The following is a 19,429-nucleotide window of genomic DNA, read 5'->3' as shown; positions in this document are numbered from 1 at the left end:
TGCAGGACAGGACCAGACGATGTATCAGTTGGTTCTGCATCATCTGTAAAAATTAAACAAATAAATAAATAAAATAAATTTTCATTTGACATACACTATACAAAATAATAAATGGAAAAACTAAAAATATATCAGTGCATGTAGGAGAATCAAGCAAGAGGCAAGATGAATAGTCCCAAAAAAATTACCTCTTCTCACTTCATTCATAAAATACTAGAATTTGCAACACTGTTTGTATTGTCGACAATAATTATTACGAATATAACCTACCTTCCAAATCTTCAAATTCATCTGCATCATCAAATTCGTCGCTAACTTCAAACTCTGAGTCGGAATCCTCTACGCAGTCTGGATCTAACGACACCATTCTAAACAATGCACAGTACAACAACCCGACAACAAACAGTCGCAGGTGCGAGATAAAAATAGCACATGAGTCACCTAGTGGTCGGAATTTCAACAGAGGGGGTTGAATGAATACGCACACGAGACGAAGTACGAGCATAGCCCATCGTTCAATCGGCAAAGCGATTGCATACCGCAGGACGGGCAATGCCCGTCGTTCGTCCACATTAACTTTAAGTGCACTGTGGGCTACGCCCGTCGTGAGTCCCCAATGTGTTAATCGGCTTCGGCACAACCCTATCAGAAATATTTCTTAAAATTTAATTGATTCTGTGGACATACATATATATTGTAATATGTGTTTTAATTTCTAGCCTTGGACCATTGGTGAACAAAGTGAAGGAGTACCAAGTTGAAACAATTGTAGATGCTTTGTGCTGCAACATGGTGTCGGAAAAGGAGCAGCTGAGAGACATTTCAAGTATTGGCCTTAAGACTGTTATTAGTGAGTTACCGCTTGCTTCCAGTGCTCTTGCTGCTAATGTGTGCAAGAGAATCACGGGACGGCTGAGTAGTGCCATTGCAAAGGTAACAGTTGCTAAATAGTTTTTATTTAACCCTTAACCGGGCAACTAGTGCCTATCAGACACTGTTGCTTATATTTTTTGTAACGATACTTCCTGCGAACATGATATTTTTTGACTTTGTTTGTTTGTATCTTTTCTCTCATTTCACAATATTTGACTTTGTTTGATAATGAAGGTCAGGTGTAAAATAAATATTTTCCATTTCACTTACTTAAACGGGCAAGCAGTGTCTGTCAGACACTGTGTACAAACAATAGTTGTAATAACATATTGAGTAATAACAACCGCTTCGGATGTTTCTTTTATGAGGTTTTAGATTGTGATATGCCTGGTTTTAGATTTGTGTGTGGACAGAATGACTGTTTTTATAGCTACAATGCAGGTTCTTCTGTAAGTGTTTTATACCATAACCTTTAACCTGTATCCTCAACTAACACTTTCTTAACGTAACACCATGTTTGGTGCCTAAGAATACGCATTAACCTGAAGAATGGCGCAGTCATGACCTCTGAAACGTTGTTTTGATTGACAAATCGTATTCACACACATAAGTAATTGATCTTAGATCTTTTTAAAGTTCTGCATTAAAAGTTGTAATATTACTTGAATATGTATTAACAAATGTTTAATAAAAATAAAGTATTTAAGAAGACATCACATAAAAATATTATTTACGCTAAAATAGAAAAATGAAAAATATATGAGCAAATAAAACAATTTCCTCACACTACCTTCTGGCCTAATATGTTTCATATACTATGCTGCAAAAAATGCAATTATGATGATGATGATGATGAGTACAAGAATTATAACAGAAAGCAGTCCCGAACGAACGAGGAACTCAAACAGTTTTTCTTACACCTACAAATGTTCAATGTATGCACCGTGGCTAACGTGGCATGCATCAACACGATAGGAACGCAAACAGTTTGTGTGTACATTCTTCATTAAGCTGAGAGGTCATAACACTGCCACCAGGTGACACTCAAATCACCCACATGACTCACAGTATTTTGTGCAATGTTTTGCTCCCCAACATCAAGGGACCTTACACCATGTGACGTCTTTTTGTGGGGTTTCATCAACGGCAGGGCATTCATCTCATCGATGCCACGTGATATCACAACCTTAAGGAAGTGTATCATCGCAGCGATAGACTTTATCGACAGGCCCATGTTGATGTGAGTGTGGCAAGAAGAAGACTATCGTTATTGGTGCCTGCCGTGTCACTGCGTGTGCATACATTGAACATTTGTAGGTGTTAAAAAAGAAACTGAGTTCCTCGTTTGTTCTGGACTGGTTTTATTAACGTGAGTTCAATACTTTACTTGCAATAAATACCGGGTGTTCCGCTTAGGAGTATAATAAAAGAAAGTACCATATTTTCTTTAATTATTATTATAAACAAAACTTTTTACATACATACATAAACTCAAAAAGTTTTTTACAAGTCTAGTACGCGGGAAATGTCTAATCGGTATTCTACCTGATTGCAGCACGAATTCTTTCCTGTAAGTCTCGTAAATCTAGAACCTTTATAGCATACACCTGGTCCTTCACAAAACCCCACAAGAAAAAGTCTAGCACAGTAAGGTCCGGTGACCTTGGTGGCCACTTTATGAACCGCGATCCTCTACCAATCCATTGTGCATTAAAGTGCTCATCTAAGAAACCACAAACATCTTTGGCAAAAAAAATGGCATGGGTTCCATCTTGCTGGAAAATTGTTCTTTCTGGAAGTTGAGGCACAGCGTATTGCTGTAGCATGTCCACGTTTTACAGATTTAAATTCTGCAAGTTCCGAAACACAAAACACCTTCTGTTGTGCCGTCCACATGGCGAATGGTGCCTTCACGGCAGTTTGAATGAGCCTGTAACTTCTGCGCTTGCACAATCTGCCACAGCACGTTACATTTAAAACTTTTTCATTTACTCTTCAGTGTTGCCAACTATTCGTTATAATTTTATGATTTTTTTTTATTATACTCCTAAGTGGAACACGCTGTATTTGTAACCCCTCATGTATTTATGAAACACCCAGAATATTAATTGTAGGAATAATCATGACTGGTTTCCATAATCAAGGTTTACACAGGATTAAAATAAAGATCACTTCAATAGCTGTAGAACTGGCCTTAAGGGTTTTTGTGAAAAAAAATTGTGATTGGTGATGGTTGAAATTTGTTTAGCACAGCAGTTTGTTTCGTTCTGTTAGAAAACGTGTTTTTATCTTGCATAAGTAAGATAAACTTTTTTTTCTGTAGAATTGACCCATTGTTTATCTTCCTTTAATTTATTTCAGCAGGAGGATGTTTCAGTTCAACTGGAAGCACTGGACATACTGGCAGACCTTTTGTCACGGTTTGGTGGCCTTCTCCTCAGCTTCCATGCTACTATCCTGGAGGCACTTCTCCCACAGCTTGCATCACCTCGACAAGCAGTTAGGAAAAGGTAAATTAAGTAAAATAATTTATACTCGGGGCACAAACATGCTTGAAATTCACTACTTTGCACTGTTACAACATAGAACACTGTAATTGGGCATGTACCTATTCATGGTTGCTACTCACCAGGAATTATGGGTGAATTCTGCTTGAATTTTTCTCCGTAGACGTGAAAAATTGCAACTTTTATTAATCCAAATCCTATTTAATTTATACATAGAGTAGGCTCACGATTATCCGAGCTAATTGGAACCGACATTACCTCGAATATGGAAAAACTCTGATAATACGGAGATGATGTGCTAATAGGTCGTAAATGACGAAACAACACTTAAAACTGTATAGTAATTATTTATTACAAGGTAACCAAAAAAGTTCTTGCCGTTTTTGACGTTCCATTAATCATGCGCTCACAGAGAGGAAACGAAATGACCCACGTGCCTGCCAAGCAATCGGGAGTTAGTCTGACCATTGACTGTCAGTAATACAGGCACGTTGCGCACACACAGCAGTCATAGCTCGTCCAGTGTCAAAGAGAAATGGAGGTATCGAAGCAACTTGTTCGGGTGTGTTTGTTGTATGACTTTAAAGTGGGCCTGTCAGCTGCCGCATCAAGTCGCCGCATTTGCCAGGCATTTGGGGAGAAAGCCGTGAACGAATGCACTGCCAGGCATTGGTTCCAGAAATTCCGTTCGGGAGATATGAGCCTTTCGGATAAAGCTCGCAGTCGACGACCACATGTGTTGGATGACGAGGCCCTGAAAGCAGCCATCGAGGAGGACAGTGGTCTAACGTGTGATGAACTTGTAGAAAGGTTCCATGTTTCCGCTGAAACAGTCAGACTGCACCTGCATGGGATAGGGAAGTCATACAAGTTAAGCAAGTGGGTACCCCACACATTGTCGGCAGTCAACAAGGAACAACGAGTGACAGCCTGTTTGTCCTTGCGCACTCGGCACCTGATCGCTTGCTCACTGGTGACGAAAAGTGGGTCCTCTATGACACTCCCAAACATACCAGACATTGGTTGTTGCCAAGTGACCCTGTTCCTCACACCTCAAGACCCACCTCTGCCCCCACGAAAGGTTATGCTCTCTGTATGGTGGAATTGTCGGCAAGTGGTGCATTACGAGCTCCTTCCACCTGGTCAGACCATCACTGCTGACCTCTACTCTCAGCAGTTGCAAAGGGTGCACCGTGCATTGCGGAAAAAGGAGCAGGCATTGGTGAATCGCAAGGCTGTGCTGTTCCTGCACGACAATGCCAAGCCACATGTGGCAAAGAGGACCCGGGAGACCCTTCATCAACTTGGCTGGGAGACACTGTGCCATCCACCATATTCACCGGACCTTGCACCAACAGATTACCACCTGTTTCATTACCACGACAACCACCTCCGTGGGAGATCCTTCTCAATTGAGGGAGACCTGCGGAACGCACTCACGGACTTCTTTGCATCCAAGCCTGCCTAGTTTTATCACTAGGGTATTGTGCAGCTGCAGGAATGTTGGCAAAAGGTGTTGGATGCTGATGGAGATTACTTTGAAACCTAAAGGTATGTACCATCCACTGTATTACTCTTTGTTTATCACTGCTCTAGAACGGCAAGAACTTTTTTGGTTACCTTGTACTAGTACAACGTAAATGAGAAGATTACTTTTTCTGCTTAAAATAGGCCTACACAGACATAAACACCACCATAACAATTGGATACACCGACAATGTAACGAACACGTGCAGCGCAGATGGTGACTTGACTCCATAAACAAACAGGCGCGATGTTTTCCAACCACTCCCTCGGTTAACCCAGAGCCTTGGTTAATCGGGACTCTGTTAATCGCGAGTCTACTGTACTTATAAATGCCCTGAGGCGAGTTTTTCACAATTTAGTTTTTTTTTATCGGGGAATTAAAATAATGCTCTGTGAAAAATAAAACAGAATTCTCTCGATCAGTTTACTTCGTTAGTGTCCTTTGTAGAGCAATCTGACAGATGGAAGATTTTTGCAAGAAAATATATCTTGAAGATGTTTAAGTAGATTTGAGTTTGAAATTCTTACACAATTAACAATTTTTTGCAGATTATGTGTGCTGTAACATTTGTGACTTGTGTTTGTAGATGTATTTAGAGTCTGAGTATGTGAAATGGCAAATGTAAACTACGGACCTCAAATTAAATGTTTTAAATACACCATTTAATTAAATTGAATTAGAATTTTTGGATACATTGGAATCATACAGACCCTTCACATTGTTACTTGTGTGTGTGTGTGTGTGTGGGTGGTGAGAGGCGGCAATATGAAAGGTTGAAATAGAGAAAACATCTGCTTGAAGCCTTGAATTTGTGGAAAATTCACTTTGAAAACTGGGAATTATACTTGAATTTTATCATGGTCCTAGAGTGGCCACCCTGCTATTGTGTTCCAAATAAATCAATAAGTCTGTTTAATTGCAAAAGAATATTGTAATCCCCTATTGGTTTTTGTGACACTGCTACAACTCAATCTACTGTTTATTTGTACATAGGAAATACTTTATTCACAATACATCATTACTACACATGTAGGAAAGTTTACACACACATTTAATGATGTACACTAGTGGTTCCCAAACATTTTTGTGTTGGGGTGTCCTTAGTGTTTCAAGAATTTTCCACGGTGCCCTAGTCAGAATGTAGGCCTATGTAACACTTGCAATGCTCAGTTAGTGTTGTTAGGTTGCTTGCCTTAAGTTAAAAAAGACACTCACATTTCAAATTCAGAAACATTTTACATGTAAAAAGTACTAAATCCATATATAAACTAAAAAGTAAGTGTCATTTCAGTGAAAATATTGGAACCTTTTGCGGTGCCCCTGCAATCAAGCCATGGTGCCCCTGGGCATCGCACACTTGGGGAACTACTGCTATACACAATAGACCAGACTGAAATTAGGTGTAACAAACCAACTATTGTTTTCATGCATTGAACAGCGATATTCCATTATTCGAAAAAAATAGAGAAACTCCAAAATAAATTCTTAAGGTATTTAGTATGTAAAAAAGATGGCCTTTATCCAAAATCTTACGCAACATACTGAGTGTCCCGTCCCTTGAAAGAAGAAGACGGATGCATCAGTTAACCTTCCTTTCGAAACTTGTCAATGGAAAAATAGACTCCTCCACACTTCTCGCAAAAATAAACTTTTATGTTCCATACTCAAAATTAAGACCCAGAAATTATTTCCAAATTTCACGCGGTAGAACCAGGATGGCTGAAACGGATCCCATGAGGAGGATGTGCGCGTTGTACAATATAGTCTCCAATAATACCCCTGACATTGATCTATTTAGACCTAAAAGCAAACTTATTATGTGAACCCTGTATATAATAGCATTGTAACCAAATATGTTGTATACTTTATGATATACCACCCTTGTATTATATATTGTTGTTATGTAATGATTATTCTGTTCCATCTTATAAATAGTTCTCTTCTCGTTGTCTTTGTTTTCTCTTTCCAATTCTTAATTACTTGTTTTGTCAATAGGTATGTGAACTTAACTCAGTTAACCTCAAAAACACTGTAACTGGGCATTTGCCTGTAGTGCTTAATAAATAAATAAATAAATATATTATAATTATATCCAAGGGAGCCGTGGTGTCCTAGTCGGTAGGGTGGCTGACTGCCATGCCAGAGGAGACCCACTGGGATGGGTGGTCTAAGATCGGAATTTTTCCAGCCTTGACAAGATAAAGCATCTCTGGGGTTAACCCAGCCTTGGGGGGAAGGGGTTTTGGTGTAAAGGTCTCTGGAGCATGGTGCTGGTCACATCACCTCCAAAATTGCCAAGATCGAAGAATGTATCCTCACATCCCCCATATATGCCTCATGTCATGGTGCACAGGGAACATTTTTACCTTTTTATATCCAAGACTTAAGTAAACAACCAGTTGTCAATGGTGTCGACGAAAGTCTCATCGCAAAACTGATAGGTAGAGGCACATATTTTTGGTAAATGAAAAAGCAAAATTTCGGTACAAAAACTGATTAAATTTTGGGTTTAAAAGCGGTAAATAAAATAAAATATCGGTGTTATAGCGGTGAAAAATTGGATGAAAAGTGGTATATAAAAAGACATTTTGGTTTTAAAATTGTGAATATAATCCTAAATTTGATTTAAAAACTACACTTATTCCACAGAATTAACATTTCACTTCTAATAGCACATTTATGTAGTTACCAAAGTACTAAGTTTATTTCTGTGTAAAGGAGTCCATTTTTGCTTCTCCAAATAACAGCAGAATTAATCAATTTTCCGGGAATTGCATAACTCTCAGGATAATTCAGACCTCAGAAGGTGTTGCTTCGGTGAATAAACCCTAAATTTCGTGTTTAAGAGTTCATTTCGCTTTTTGCAGTTCATTTCGCATTATTTCGTGACAAAACATGGTCACAAAATGCATCTCATACCTTTCAAAAACATGAAAAATTAACACTACAATGTGTTTTTTCAAATTTCGTTTTTTTTGTCAAAAATGAAATATGCATGCCCCTAATGATAGGCGAGTAAAGTACATTGTCACTGTATCTCAGTTGTTATGAGGTCTGACTACCATGCTATAGACCTGGGTTTTGATCCCCAGCAGGGGAGAACCGGGATTTTCCCCACCTGTTCAAGCGGCTCCGGCACCCTCCCAGCATCTTATAAAGTGCGTACCTGGAGGAAACTCTGGAGGGTAAAGGCAGCCAGGGGGATGGAACTAATCACATCACCCCCACCTTCGGCCATGATCAAGAAAGTGTGGGGCCCTAACTCCGCACCTTTATATGCCTCCATGGCATGGTGCAAAGCACAGGGGAACACTTTACTTACTTTATTTTTTTTACCAATCTGATAAAATTGCAATGTTCCGTAAAGAACATGAGTATTTATAGACTCGTAAACCAGTAAAGCTCACCGCTCAGGAGATGATTCCCAACGGAAATGCAGTGAGTTAGCGACAGGCGACTCCACTATTAGGGTTGGGGGGAGTGCACACTGAGTGAGAAACACACGAGGGGTCGCTTTATATTATAAGAAAGGAAAGACAACTAGGGAAATACCGGAAAAACAGAAGGGAGTATATCGAATAGAATGTCAATGTGGGAAGGAGTTCACAGACTGGTCAAAATATGGGTAAAAGATGGGGCGAACTTGAAAAAGATATAAAAGAAATAGTCCCCAAAACAGGCCTCTCAGAACACATTTTGGAAAGCGGACATAGAATTGCAAAAAAGAAAATCATTAGAAAGGAAAAGAGAAAGTTAGGAAGAAATGTGTAGGAAACAGTGAATATTTGTAGAGGAGGGAAGAATAATCTTAACATGGATGAAGGAAATTTAGAAGAAGGTGGATCAATTTACTCAAAAAATGGGATAAAGCCTGGAAGATTGCACCCAATATCGGTTTCCACGTCACTCCGGAAGTTATCCAAGCTGCTCGAGAAGAACGAGAATTTACGTTGGATTCGTGACGCAATAGTGAGGGGGAAATAAGAAAATAAAGGGGAGGGGAAAGCGTTCGTGGAGGAGTGACCTTCACGTAGATTATGAAACACAGTTGAGCAGGAAACGTCGAACCTGCAAGTTGTATGTTGTGATTCACACAGGTTTTTTTTAGTTTTTTAACGTTAAGGTAATTGTGCAAGTCTTTAGTGAACGACGGCCTTTTTATATACGTCTGGGCCAGGGATATAATATCTTAAATGTATCCCCACCAACCTTTGTCCACAATCCTTTTATTACATTTCGACGTGGTACTATGTTAGGTACCTAGTAGTTTTTTCATACGAACCTGAAGAAGGGGATAGTTAGTCTCTGAAGCCTAGTTCTAAAGGAAGGAAAATAGGAACAACATACTCGCATATGTAAGTACAGTTTTTTAACGTCCTTTTTATATTATGTAAGTCTGTTTTTTAGCTAAACACGAATTGCCCTAATGACAGTGTGGAAAATTTGGTTCTTTTTCTGAAAAAAATAGGGAATTTTGTTGTTACAAAACTGTAGATCCCCTGATATTACTTGCGTATAGGATCTTTCTGATGGTGTAGTGGTAATGCTGTTATCTTGTAATTAAGGGGTCCTGGGTTTGATCTCCAGTGGAGGCTGACAGTGGTTCAGATCTTACTTTAAACTGCAGGTCTTTTCTCAATTAGTGTGTCTGTGCATAAAGCTTTGACTTTTTTTACTTGCAGGACAATAGTTGCTCTCAGTCATCTTGTCATGTCATGTAACAATCCCTTGTACACAAAACTAATGGACTTCCTATTAGAAGAACTAACAAGAAATTCTTCTACATCCACAACGAGGACTTACATTCAGTGTATTGCTGCCATATGGTGAGTAAAATTAGAGTGAAATATATGAAGCATTTCCATTCAGTAAGAAAGATTTCAATATCATAGCAGTTTTTTGAAAGGACAGGAATTTTTTAAAATGACTTTTAGGTGGAGGTCACAGGTCACTATCTTAAATTTGATTCTTATACGTTTCATCAATATTAAAATTTAATATATAAACAATATATCCTACAGAAGTGTTTCTATATAAAAACAATACATTTTGAATTCTAGAAATGTACTGAAAAACGAGGTAAAGAAAGTTAAAACATTTTCAAATTGTTGAGATATGTATTTGAAAGTACAGTAAAGCCTCGTTAATCCAATAGGGGGGATAAGTTGACCGGTTTAACGAAAGTCTGGATTAACTGAAATAACATAAAAGAACAGTAGAAAGTGCATTAAAACTCCGTTTATAGAAACATAACACATTTATTATGGTGTATTTAAAGTGCATAGGCCTAAATACAGTACAGTACAAAGTCTGTGGGAAACAGAATTTCATCAGTGGTTGACTGCCTTTTCTTTGGGAAGTTCTCTTCTTGACTTCTAGCCACATTTAAAACCTTGCATTTTTTTGTCCGGATTAAGGGAAGTCCGGCTTATCGGAGTTCGAATTATTGAGGTTTTACTGTACTCGGAAAAAGAGTGAGTAACCTGAATATCTTTTCTAGTAGATGTAGATAGAAAGAGAAGTTTATGTTTTCAGTTTGATGTTATTTTTCGTTTTCGTTATATTCAATAAATTTACCTCGCTGCATATTATGAGATACAAACAACAATTTCTGAATACACAGAAGCAAGATACTGACATTAACCACTATTATTATACTATTGTATCTTTGATTCTCCAAATATGCGTTTGTAATCACAGAACAGTGCTTTCTTCTGCAGTTATGAAGAACATTAATCAAAATTTAGTTTTGGAACTTCACATTTCGTACCACTTTTATCACTGATGAAAGCCACTATCCTGATGGGAAAGATCCTTGTGTTTACAAAGTTTTCAGATTGATATTTTTCTTTGCACTTTGTCAAATGTAGCAAATTGTGTGAAGTGTAATGCAACTGGCATTATTAAGAAGTAATAAAATTCAAAATGCCTTGAAAGAGATGGACCTTAAGGAATTTGTTAAGGATGAACAAAGGTGGATTGGTCTTTCCCAGAATGGGGTGAGATGGGAAAACTTGTGTTGCTGTGGCAGTCAAACTTTTGGTTTAGGTATGCCAGAAAGTTAGTTCTTGTTCATATCTCTTCTTAACAAATTCTATTTCAGAATTTGTTTCAAAGTTAAATACAATACACCCATTCAATAGCTGGAGGTCAAATCAACTATTGGTCTGAACAGTGATATATCAGAAATTAAGAATTCAACTAGTAAAGTTGAAAAGACTGCCAAATTTCAGATTATTTGGGCTCTTAGTTTTTGAGTTATTGACTTTCAAAGAAGCAAAAATCCCAAAATATGATCACATTTTAAGATATTTAAACAGCTGCAGATCAAAAACTAGTTGTCCTAGAGAGCTCAAATTGGTGTCATTCTCTTCTGCTTTTAATGGGTTGTAATTTGGAATGCAACATGACTGTGATATTTGAAATTTGTAATTTTCAAAAGGCTCGAAAAAATATTTTTTTTTAAATCTCAAAAAAAAAAAAAAATGTGTGCAAAACATTCATGATGGGATGGCAATGGATTCATATGGAATTTAATGTTTTGTATTATAATGTGCAAGAAATTTGCTGAATTTGTTGACTTCCACATTAAAACTATAACTTTTAGCTGAGTGATTGATGTTGAAGATTTACTATCTTTCAAATAGCACAGTCATGTTGATCTCAATTTAAAGCTCATTAAAAGCAGAAGAGAATGACATCAATTTGAGCTCTCTGGGACAAATAGTTTTTTGCTCTACAGCTGTTTAAATATTTTAAAAGCCAAATTTTGCAATTTTTGCTTTTTTGAAACAAATAACTCAAAAATCAAGAGCCCAAAAAATCAGAAATTAGGCAGTTTTTGTCCTCTTGAGAGGTATACAATGAATAAACAAAAAATCTTCAAATTCTGAATCCTAAAGGATGAAAAATATTTTTTTATTGGTTGATTTGACCCATGGAAAAACATTTTCATGCGTAAGAATGTGAACATTAAGAAGTTTGTTAAAATTAGTTCTCAGCATGTAAATAGATAATAATTTTTTATGAGTACGCAAAGTGTTGATGTAGCCATGCAAAATTTAATTTTGGGGAAGTGATTCACAAATTTACCAAATGCAAACTTTGTAATAGAAATATACACTCTCACAATACTACAATAACTACATTTAAGTTTTTGGCACCCACTTAATTCATTAATAATTGCTTTGTATTTGTTTTCAGTCGACAAGCTGGTCACCGTTTTGGAGAGCACATTGAGAGAGTTCTTCCTCTGATCGTGCAATATAGTCGAGAAGATGACGATGAACTCCGTGAATACTGTTTACAAGCGTTTGAGGCTTTTGTTCATCGCTGCCCTAAAGAGATCAGTCCACACGTGCAAACAGTAAGCAAAAAGTTTTTACTTGTTTATTCTTTATGTTTATCAAGGATATCTGAAAAGAACCAAAAAAATAGAACATTAAAATACTGACCAAGGCAGAATTTATTGTATAAAAAAATATATACAGGGTGTTTCCGGGCTGATTATACCAACTTTCAGGGATGATGGAGAACGGCACATGCATCAATTTGAGATGTGGAACCCTGGTCCGGAAACGACTTAGTCAAAAGCTATAACCGAAAATCGGGATATGAAAATGTAATACTTTTATTACCTGCACAAGTTTCACAAGCTGCTATACGACGTACGCTTTTAGAAGGAACATGAGTTCAGCCAATACGCTGCCAGCGCTCTTGCGCTGTTGTGAAACCAACTGCTAGCGGAAGGGGAACACAGAGAATTCGTTGTGTCCAATATTCAACTTTTTATATATAATGCATGCACGTGATATTTGAGTACAATGAAATATATAGTGAAAAATTCTACACAGGATTATATCATATCACTGCAGCATATAAGAGAAACTCGTAACTGAAAGAAGTTTCAAGGTATTTATTGTAGAGGAACTGCAAGGTCATCATCATCATCATCATCGCTCGTTTCTGTTTTCTGGCATGTTTCCCAGGAGATTTGAATAGGGGGTCACTGATTTCTGTGGTAGATACTTTACCCTGTTTTATATTACGCAACACAGTAAAAACAAATACACGACACGCTTTAGCCGTAAGTTCTCGACTCTGAGAAAACACTGTTTCATCACGCACTTTTTCCGACGCCAATTCATTGAAGTAAGAATATACTTTAAAAGTAAGATTTCTGTCTTGTGAACTTAATATTTTACCCTCGGTGCCTGTACTACTGGTACTACGTTTCGAGAGCAACGTTATTAATTTGATTTGATTTGTTTTACTTTGCTTTTCTGTCACTTTTGGCTAATTGCGAAGATGGGAATGAGTGATGATATAATGAAATTGATGAATGGACATTCATAAACATCCATGTCCAGGCTGGGGTTCGAACCCGGGACACCTTGCGCTGTATCGCGATATGCTAACTACTGCACCATAGGAGCCGGCGCGACATTATTTAATAACACTCACGGAACACAAACTATTGCACAACTATCGAACATAATGTCTGTATTACACAGCGTGCTAAGACGCCAGGGTTCTCGGGTTCGAATCCCAGCCCGGGTATAGGTGTTTGTAAGTTTCCCTTCATCAATTTCATCATATCATCACCCATCCTCATCTTCGCGATTAGTCAAAAGTGGCAGAAAAGCGAAGTAAAATAAATCGAATCAATCAATCAATAAGGGCTGTATTGAATCATCTCACAACTGTTCTTCGTGGCGTACGGGTATAATTATCTTACACCGCCCTTGTTACGAAAACGCTGAACTCAAACTGACTTAACTGACTCGCAATGTTTGTGAACGCCCACAACAATGAAGGGTTATTGTGTATATTCAGCCGAATTTGACACCCATAGCTTTACCAAGGCACAACAACTCAACGGGGTCAACACGGTGGCAACGAAAAAAAAACCAGACTGAACACGTATGGAAAACGAAAGGGTCATTGTGTGTGTGTGTGTGTGTGTGTAGAGACGTGTTGTTCCCGTGTTTCTTCGAGAAGCGATAACTCCGGCTGTAGGCGACGGAAATTCATTGGACTTGGACGGTCATGTTCAAAATGTCGTCTTCCATCTTATGATTAACCTTAAAGTGGCGAGTTTTATGCAAACTTCTTGCGCGCAAGAAAAAATACAGAACACGGCGTTTAACTTGCGCGCCGCAGTCTCCTAACTGTACAACGTTGCACTCCTGCCACTGGCTGGTCGCCAAGGACACGCTCTCAGTAGCTCCGCCCGATATCGCTTCTAAAAACGTGCGTCGTATACATTCACAACAGGTGTTCAAAGTGGCGTCCCCCAGCTTCGCTGCAGGCATGATATCGTCGCACAAAGTTCTGGCGTTCCCTTTGGAGTAGCCTGAAGAGGATCTCCTGGCAAGAATTCTCGCTGCCTGTGACATTGTTCCAACACGTACGCCAGAACTTTGTGCAATGATGTCATGCCTGCAGCAAAGCTGGGGGATGCCACTTTGAACAACTGTTGTGAATGTAGCAGCTTGTGAAACTTGTACAGGTAATAAAAGTATTACATCTTCGTACACCGATTTTTGCTTATAACTTTCTACTAAGTCATTTCCGGACGAGGGTTCCTTATCTCAAAATTGATACATCTGCCCTTCTCCATCATCCCTGAAAGTTTGTATCATCAGCCCGGAAACACCCTGTATACACTAAAAAGATAACGTTTCCACCCTCCAACAGGGTCTTGTTCAGACGAATATTCACACTAGAATGATGAAAATTACAAAACATCATCTTATATATACTCACTCCCAGACAGGGTCAATACATAAAACAACATGAAGGCACCAGTCCTTATCTTAGAACATTCCTGTCAGAAATTCCTGAGAGTGGAATCTCCTGACAGGTAATTGACACTACCTGACAGGTGATTGACAGGTACTTGGTGAGAGTCTGTGCCTTATAACTTCGTCCACTTCTGGACATTGACAGATTCCTGATCTCCTGAACTCCTTTCCTCCTCTTTTCTTTCTTCGTTATTCTTCCTCCTTCCTTTCTCTCATCCTTTCCACTCTTTCTAACACTCCTCTCCATTCCTTATCGATTTTCAACCCCCCCCCCATTCAAGTTTAGAGTTCTTCTCCTTTTTTCTCTATTTCCTTGGCCTCTTTCCATTTTCTCACTATTCCTCTCTTTGGTTTGGTTTGGTTTGGTGGTTACACGGTTAGCACTCTCGCAATTGGTGTGAGAGGTCCTGGGTTTGATTCCTGGTGGGTGCCCTCAAAATTTCGACATTGACCCAGTGTCGTGAGGACAATTGGGAAACTACTCAAAAAGAAGTAGCGGGCTCCGATCAGAAAAGCTAGAAAACGGTGGCAATGGGATCCGATCCACTGACCACACACCACCCAATGAAAACCACTCTGGCAGGCCCTGACCCTTCGAGGGCTGTTGCACCACGGAGTTTCCTTTTATATCAGTAGTTATTATTCCTTGAAGTCAGTATTTTGACCTAGTTTCATAAGATTTCCTAAGGTTACATAGTATGAACATTTATTTTCATTGATAATGTATGTGAAAGGTATTCATGATATTGGATAGATTGAGAAAATACTCAGATTACATTTTTCTCCAAGATTACAGATTTGTGCCTCGCTTACATCACATATGATCCAAATTACAATTATGATGAAGAAGAAGAGGAGGATGGAATGGAGACTGAAGATGATGCTGAAGATGAGGAGAATGATGAGTATTCTGATGACGACGACATGAGTTGGAAAGTAAGTGTAATTATTTTTATTATGGTGACTTGTATGGTAGAAATGTGTTTTACCTGCAAATAGTTAGGACTATTCTGCATGTTGTCCAATTACACAGGGTGTAGGGATAGGCTGTTACAAAGCCTATAGATATTGGTAACTGCTGATAAGTGTACGAAACAGAAATGAAATGGCGTAAATTTTCTGTTGAATTAATTAATTCTGATTGCCTTTTCCCACAAATACAAATTACACACGAGGATCATTTGAAAAGTTCTCGGAATTCAGTATAGTCATGACTAGAGCCCGGAATTTTAAGCGAAATGCATATTCTTTTCCAGACTTCTAATGGTAAGGAGAAAGGTTATACTTCGTATTACATACCTTGATGAGCTATTTAACTAAGGTTGAAAGTGCTTATAAATGATTATTTCTGCAGGAAACTGTTATGCTTGCTTATTTTATGATTTTGGTTTAAAATAGCATATATTACCCAAATCTGTCATACTTCAATCACACGAAGGCATGGGGATGGCGAGATCAATGCTTCTAAATAGCCGCACAGGAGAAACGGCATCCAAGAAAAGATACAGTACATCCAAAATGCCTCGTATTATAACAGTTGAAAGCTCGAAATAATCCATTGCAACATTCGCTTTCTCTCATTGATGAAATTTCAGTAACGTCGTCTTCAGAAACTCACGATGTTGCTAAAATTGTGTTCGACAAGCTCAGTCAGGTATTACTGAAAAATCCTGGTTACAAAACACTGTGTCAAATTTATAAACATATTTCTGGTGAAGAAACAGACATTGAAGAGGAATTCACCGAAGAAGAACTGTGGTGTTTTTCACATGCGCCTGTGATGTCATGCGATGTGGAAAGAAGATTTTCACTGTACAAATCATTCTTCACTGACAGACGCAGGAGCTTCACCTAAGAAAATCTCAGGATGACCTTCCTTACGTACTTTGAATAAGATAAAAGATCTAATAAACAAATGTTTTTTCAGATTTTCCTGTATTTGTTTATGCTTATTTTGGTGCTTATTTTTTTCATTTTTTGTGCTTATTAACTTGCTTATTTTACTGTTTGATTGTGCTTATATATCCGGGCCCTAGTCATGACACAGCTGGGTTGTAACAATCCCATTGAAAGCTAATGGTTAGAGGCACATATTTTTGGTAAATAAAAAAAGCAAAATTTCGGTGCAAAAACAGAGTCTATTCCGGGTTCAAAAGCGGTAAATAAAATAAAATTTCGGTGTTATAGTGGTAAATGATCACATCAAAAGTGTTATATAACATGACATTTTGGGTTTAAAATTGTGAATATAATCTTAAATTTGATTTAAAAACTGCACTTATTACACAAAATAAACTTATCCCTTCTAATAGCACATTTATGTAGTTACCAGAGTATTAAGTCCATTTTTGCTTCTCAAATGTTTACAGCAGAATTAATCAATTTTCCGTCAATTGCATAACTCACAGGATACTTCAGAAAGGATCGCGTCGGTATATAAATGGTAAATTTCGTGTGTAAGAATATATTTCACATTTTGCAGTTCATTTCGCATTATTTCGTGACAAAACAGGGTAGGAAAATGCACCTCACACCTTTCAGAAACATGAAAAATGAACAATATTATTTCATATTTCGTGTTTTCGTCAAAAACGAAATTTGCAAGCCTCTACTAATGGTATCATTACAACCCAGAAGTGTTCATGACTACAAATTATGGGCTTACCTCTTGGAAATTATTCTTATTTTTCAATACAGTCTCCCTTGATATCAATGGAGTTTGTGGAATAGAGTTCCAAATCTCACATACCAGGCAGGCCTTGACCCTTCGAGGGCTGTTGGGCCTCAAAGTTTAGTTATTAATCGTGACACCATTCATCAGAGATGAAATGAACATGAAACCTACATCAGACTCTTCCAACCAGAGAAGTCAGGATTAGCAGAACACAGCATTAATGAGGGTCATAGGATTTTATTTGAAGACACCAAATGTGCCAGTTTCTGGGGAATAAAGGAAGTCATAGCCATTTCATGGGACAGCAAGAATCTCAACGGGGACGTGGGACTCCAGCTTAGTCATGCATGGAACTCACTTCGCAAAAGTACAGCATCCACCAATAAAACACCAGGATCCAGAATGAGCCAATCACCGGACAGAACCTAAGCTCTGCCCCTTCCACACTAACATATATAACTTCGCACTGGTCTCCAATTCACAGTGCACAACTCACCAACGTGCGCATCTAAGTGGGGCTTTTAACCTGCTTGTGTGTCAAGCCCTGTGTTCACACAGCCTTGTAGATTAATCTTTTAACGTGTTTGTGTGTTAAGCCTTGTGCTCAAATGACTTTTTTAGATCAGTGTTTTACAGTTTGGAACATGGCAGTTTTATGTACGTGGGGTCAGATGACTAAATGTTCCTTTTTATTCCTTTCTACCCACTATAAATTCCTAAGTCCTTGTCATATCTGACATGGCTAAGGTGTAGTTACACTGGCCTAGTTTGGTAACCTGATGAAGGGATCAGTGGAATCCTGAAACGAGTTTTTGTTAAAATCAATACTCACTAACGTAAGTACCTTTAAGTATCTACATTTATTGTATACTAACTTATTCAACGTGAGTAAGTCGCACAAGCGCTAAAGACAAATCTCCAATTCAACATACCCTGATGATGAGAGCAATGTATGCGCTCGAAACGTTGGTCGCTAACATCAGCTTAACCTGGCTTGTAACCCGAGACCACTTGTTCTTATGTATTAAGGCGAGGAGGGACAATTTCCCTAGGTCTTTCTCGCTGGGACAGCTGTCGATCACTGTTGCCAACTTAGCTCTTTTGGAGCCAGATCTGGCTCTTTCGTGCACTCGTTACTGTGAACTGTAGCACCCGCCCTCTACCCCACCATGATGCCACCACTGGCTCCGGCCAATAAGGACCAACCTTTGCCATGAGTGTACATTTTGCACGTGACGTGATATTCATATATAGGCTGCGTCACCCACACCCCTCTTTGCTCCCCAGGTATTTTATATATAGAGCTGTGGCTTAAGGTGAAGATGTCAACATTATTATCCGGGAATCCTTTATTTTCGATTTCATATGAACATCATAAAATTATTGAGATGGGTAATGCCACCAAATCTAGGCGGTGAAAACTAAGAATACATTTCCATCACTGTAAAGATAACGGTAATAGCAGGGCCCCCACCCCTCTGACACCTAAATTACCCTAGGAGACACTTTATGCAGCCTTCGTTAATTTAGATCCTTGAAAATCATCTTTAGCTCTTGGTGAAATGTAGCTCTTTTATGCACATCAGGTTTGGCAACACTGCCAGGATGGCTGTAGGAGGCAGGGAGAAATACATTACGCTTATAGGAGAATTAGTTTACTCGTTTTCTTGGAGATATCAAACTTTCGATGGTGGAAAAAAATATATGATCGGGTAAAGGATCCATTGAAGATGATATTTGCGCTAGAAATAGTCGGAACTCCCATTTGTTTAGCCGTAACTTCAATTTGAAGTTGTCTCTCCATAAGGAATACATGGCATTCTGTAAGTACGTATTCATCACATTTTTCAAACATGGTATCTAGCTTAATAATCAACTTTAAAAACCGCTTCCACTTGCAACATGGGGAGAAATTCATACTCTCAAATTATGTGTGGATTTTCTTTAGTAGCAGTGCCAATTCCAACGATATTTAAATAAATGCATGCCTGAAGCGAAATTGTTCCTCCTCACCTTAAAGTAACTTAATTGATTAGCTTAT

At 38.4% G+C, this 19,429-nt stretch overlaps 1 protein-coding gene across 2 annotated transcripts in view; it reads left to right on the top strand.

Moving 5' to 3' along the window:
* Window positions 1-19,429, top strand: part of Cand1 (Cullin-associated and neddylation-dissociated 1) — a 135,866-nt gene that overhangs the window by 13,839 nt on the left and 102,598 nt on the right. For both annotated transcript variants that reach the window (XM_083114945.1, XM_083114944.1), the window contains exons 3-7: window positions 720-933; window positions 3,235-3,383; window positions 9,591-9,734; window positions 12,112-12,274; window positions 15,504-15,650. In XM_083114945.1, the coding sequence (XP_082971071.1) occupies window positions 720-933; window positions 3,235-3,383; window positions 9,591-9,734; window positions 12,112-12,274; window positions 15,504-15,650 (817 nt within the window). The remainder of the gene's footprint in view (window positions 1-719; window positions 934-3,234; window positions 3,384-9,590; window positions 9,735-12,111; window positions 12,275-15,503; window positions 15,651-19,429) is intronic.

This window comes from Lepisma saccharinum, chromosome 29 (assembly GCF_977018435.1).
Source record: "Lepisma saccharinum chromosome 29, izLepSacc3.1, whole genome shotgun sequence".
In the NCBI taxonomy this organism is placed as follows: Eukaryota; Metazoa; Arthropoda; class Insecta; order Zygentoma; family Lepismatidae; genus Lepisma; species Lepisma saccharinum.
The sequence above is the reverse complement of the archived record's forward strand: the minus strand, read 5'-3'. Positions and strand labels throughout refer to the sequence as shown.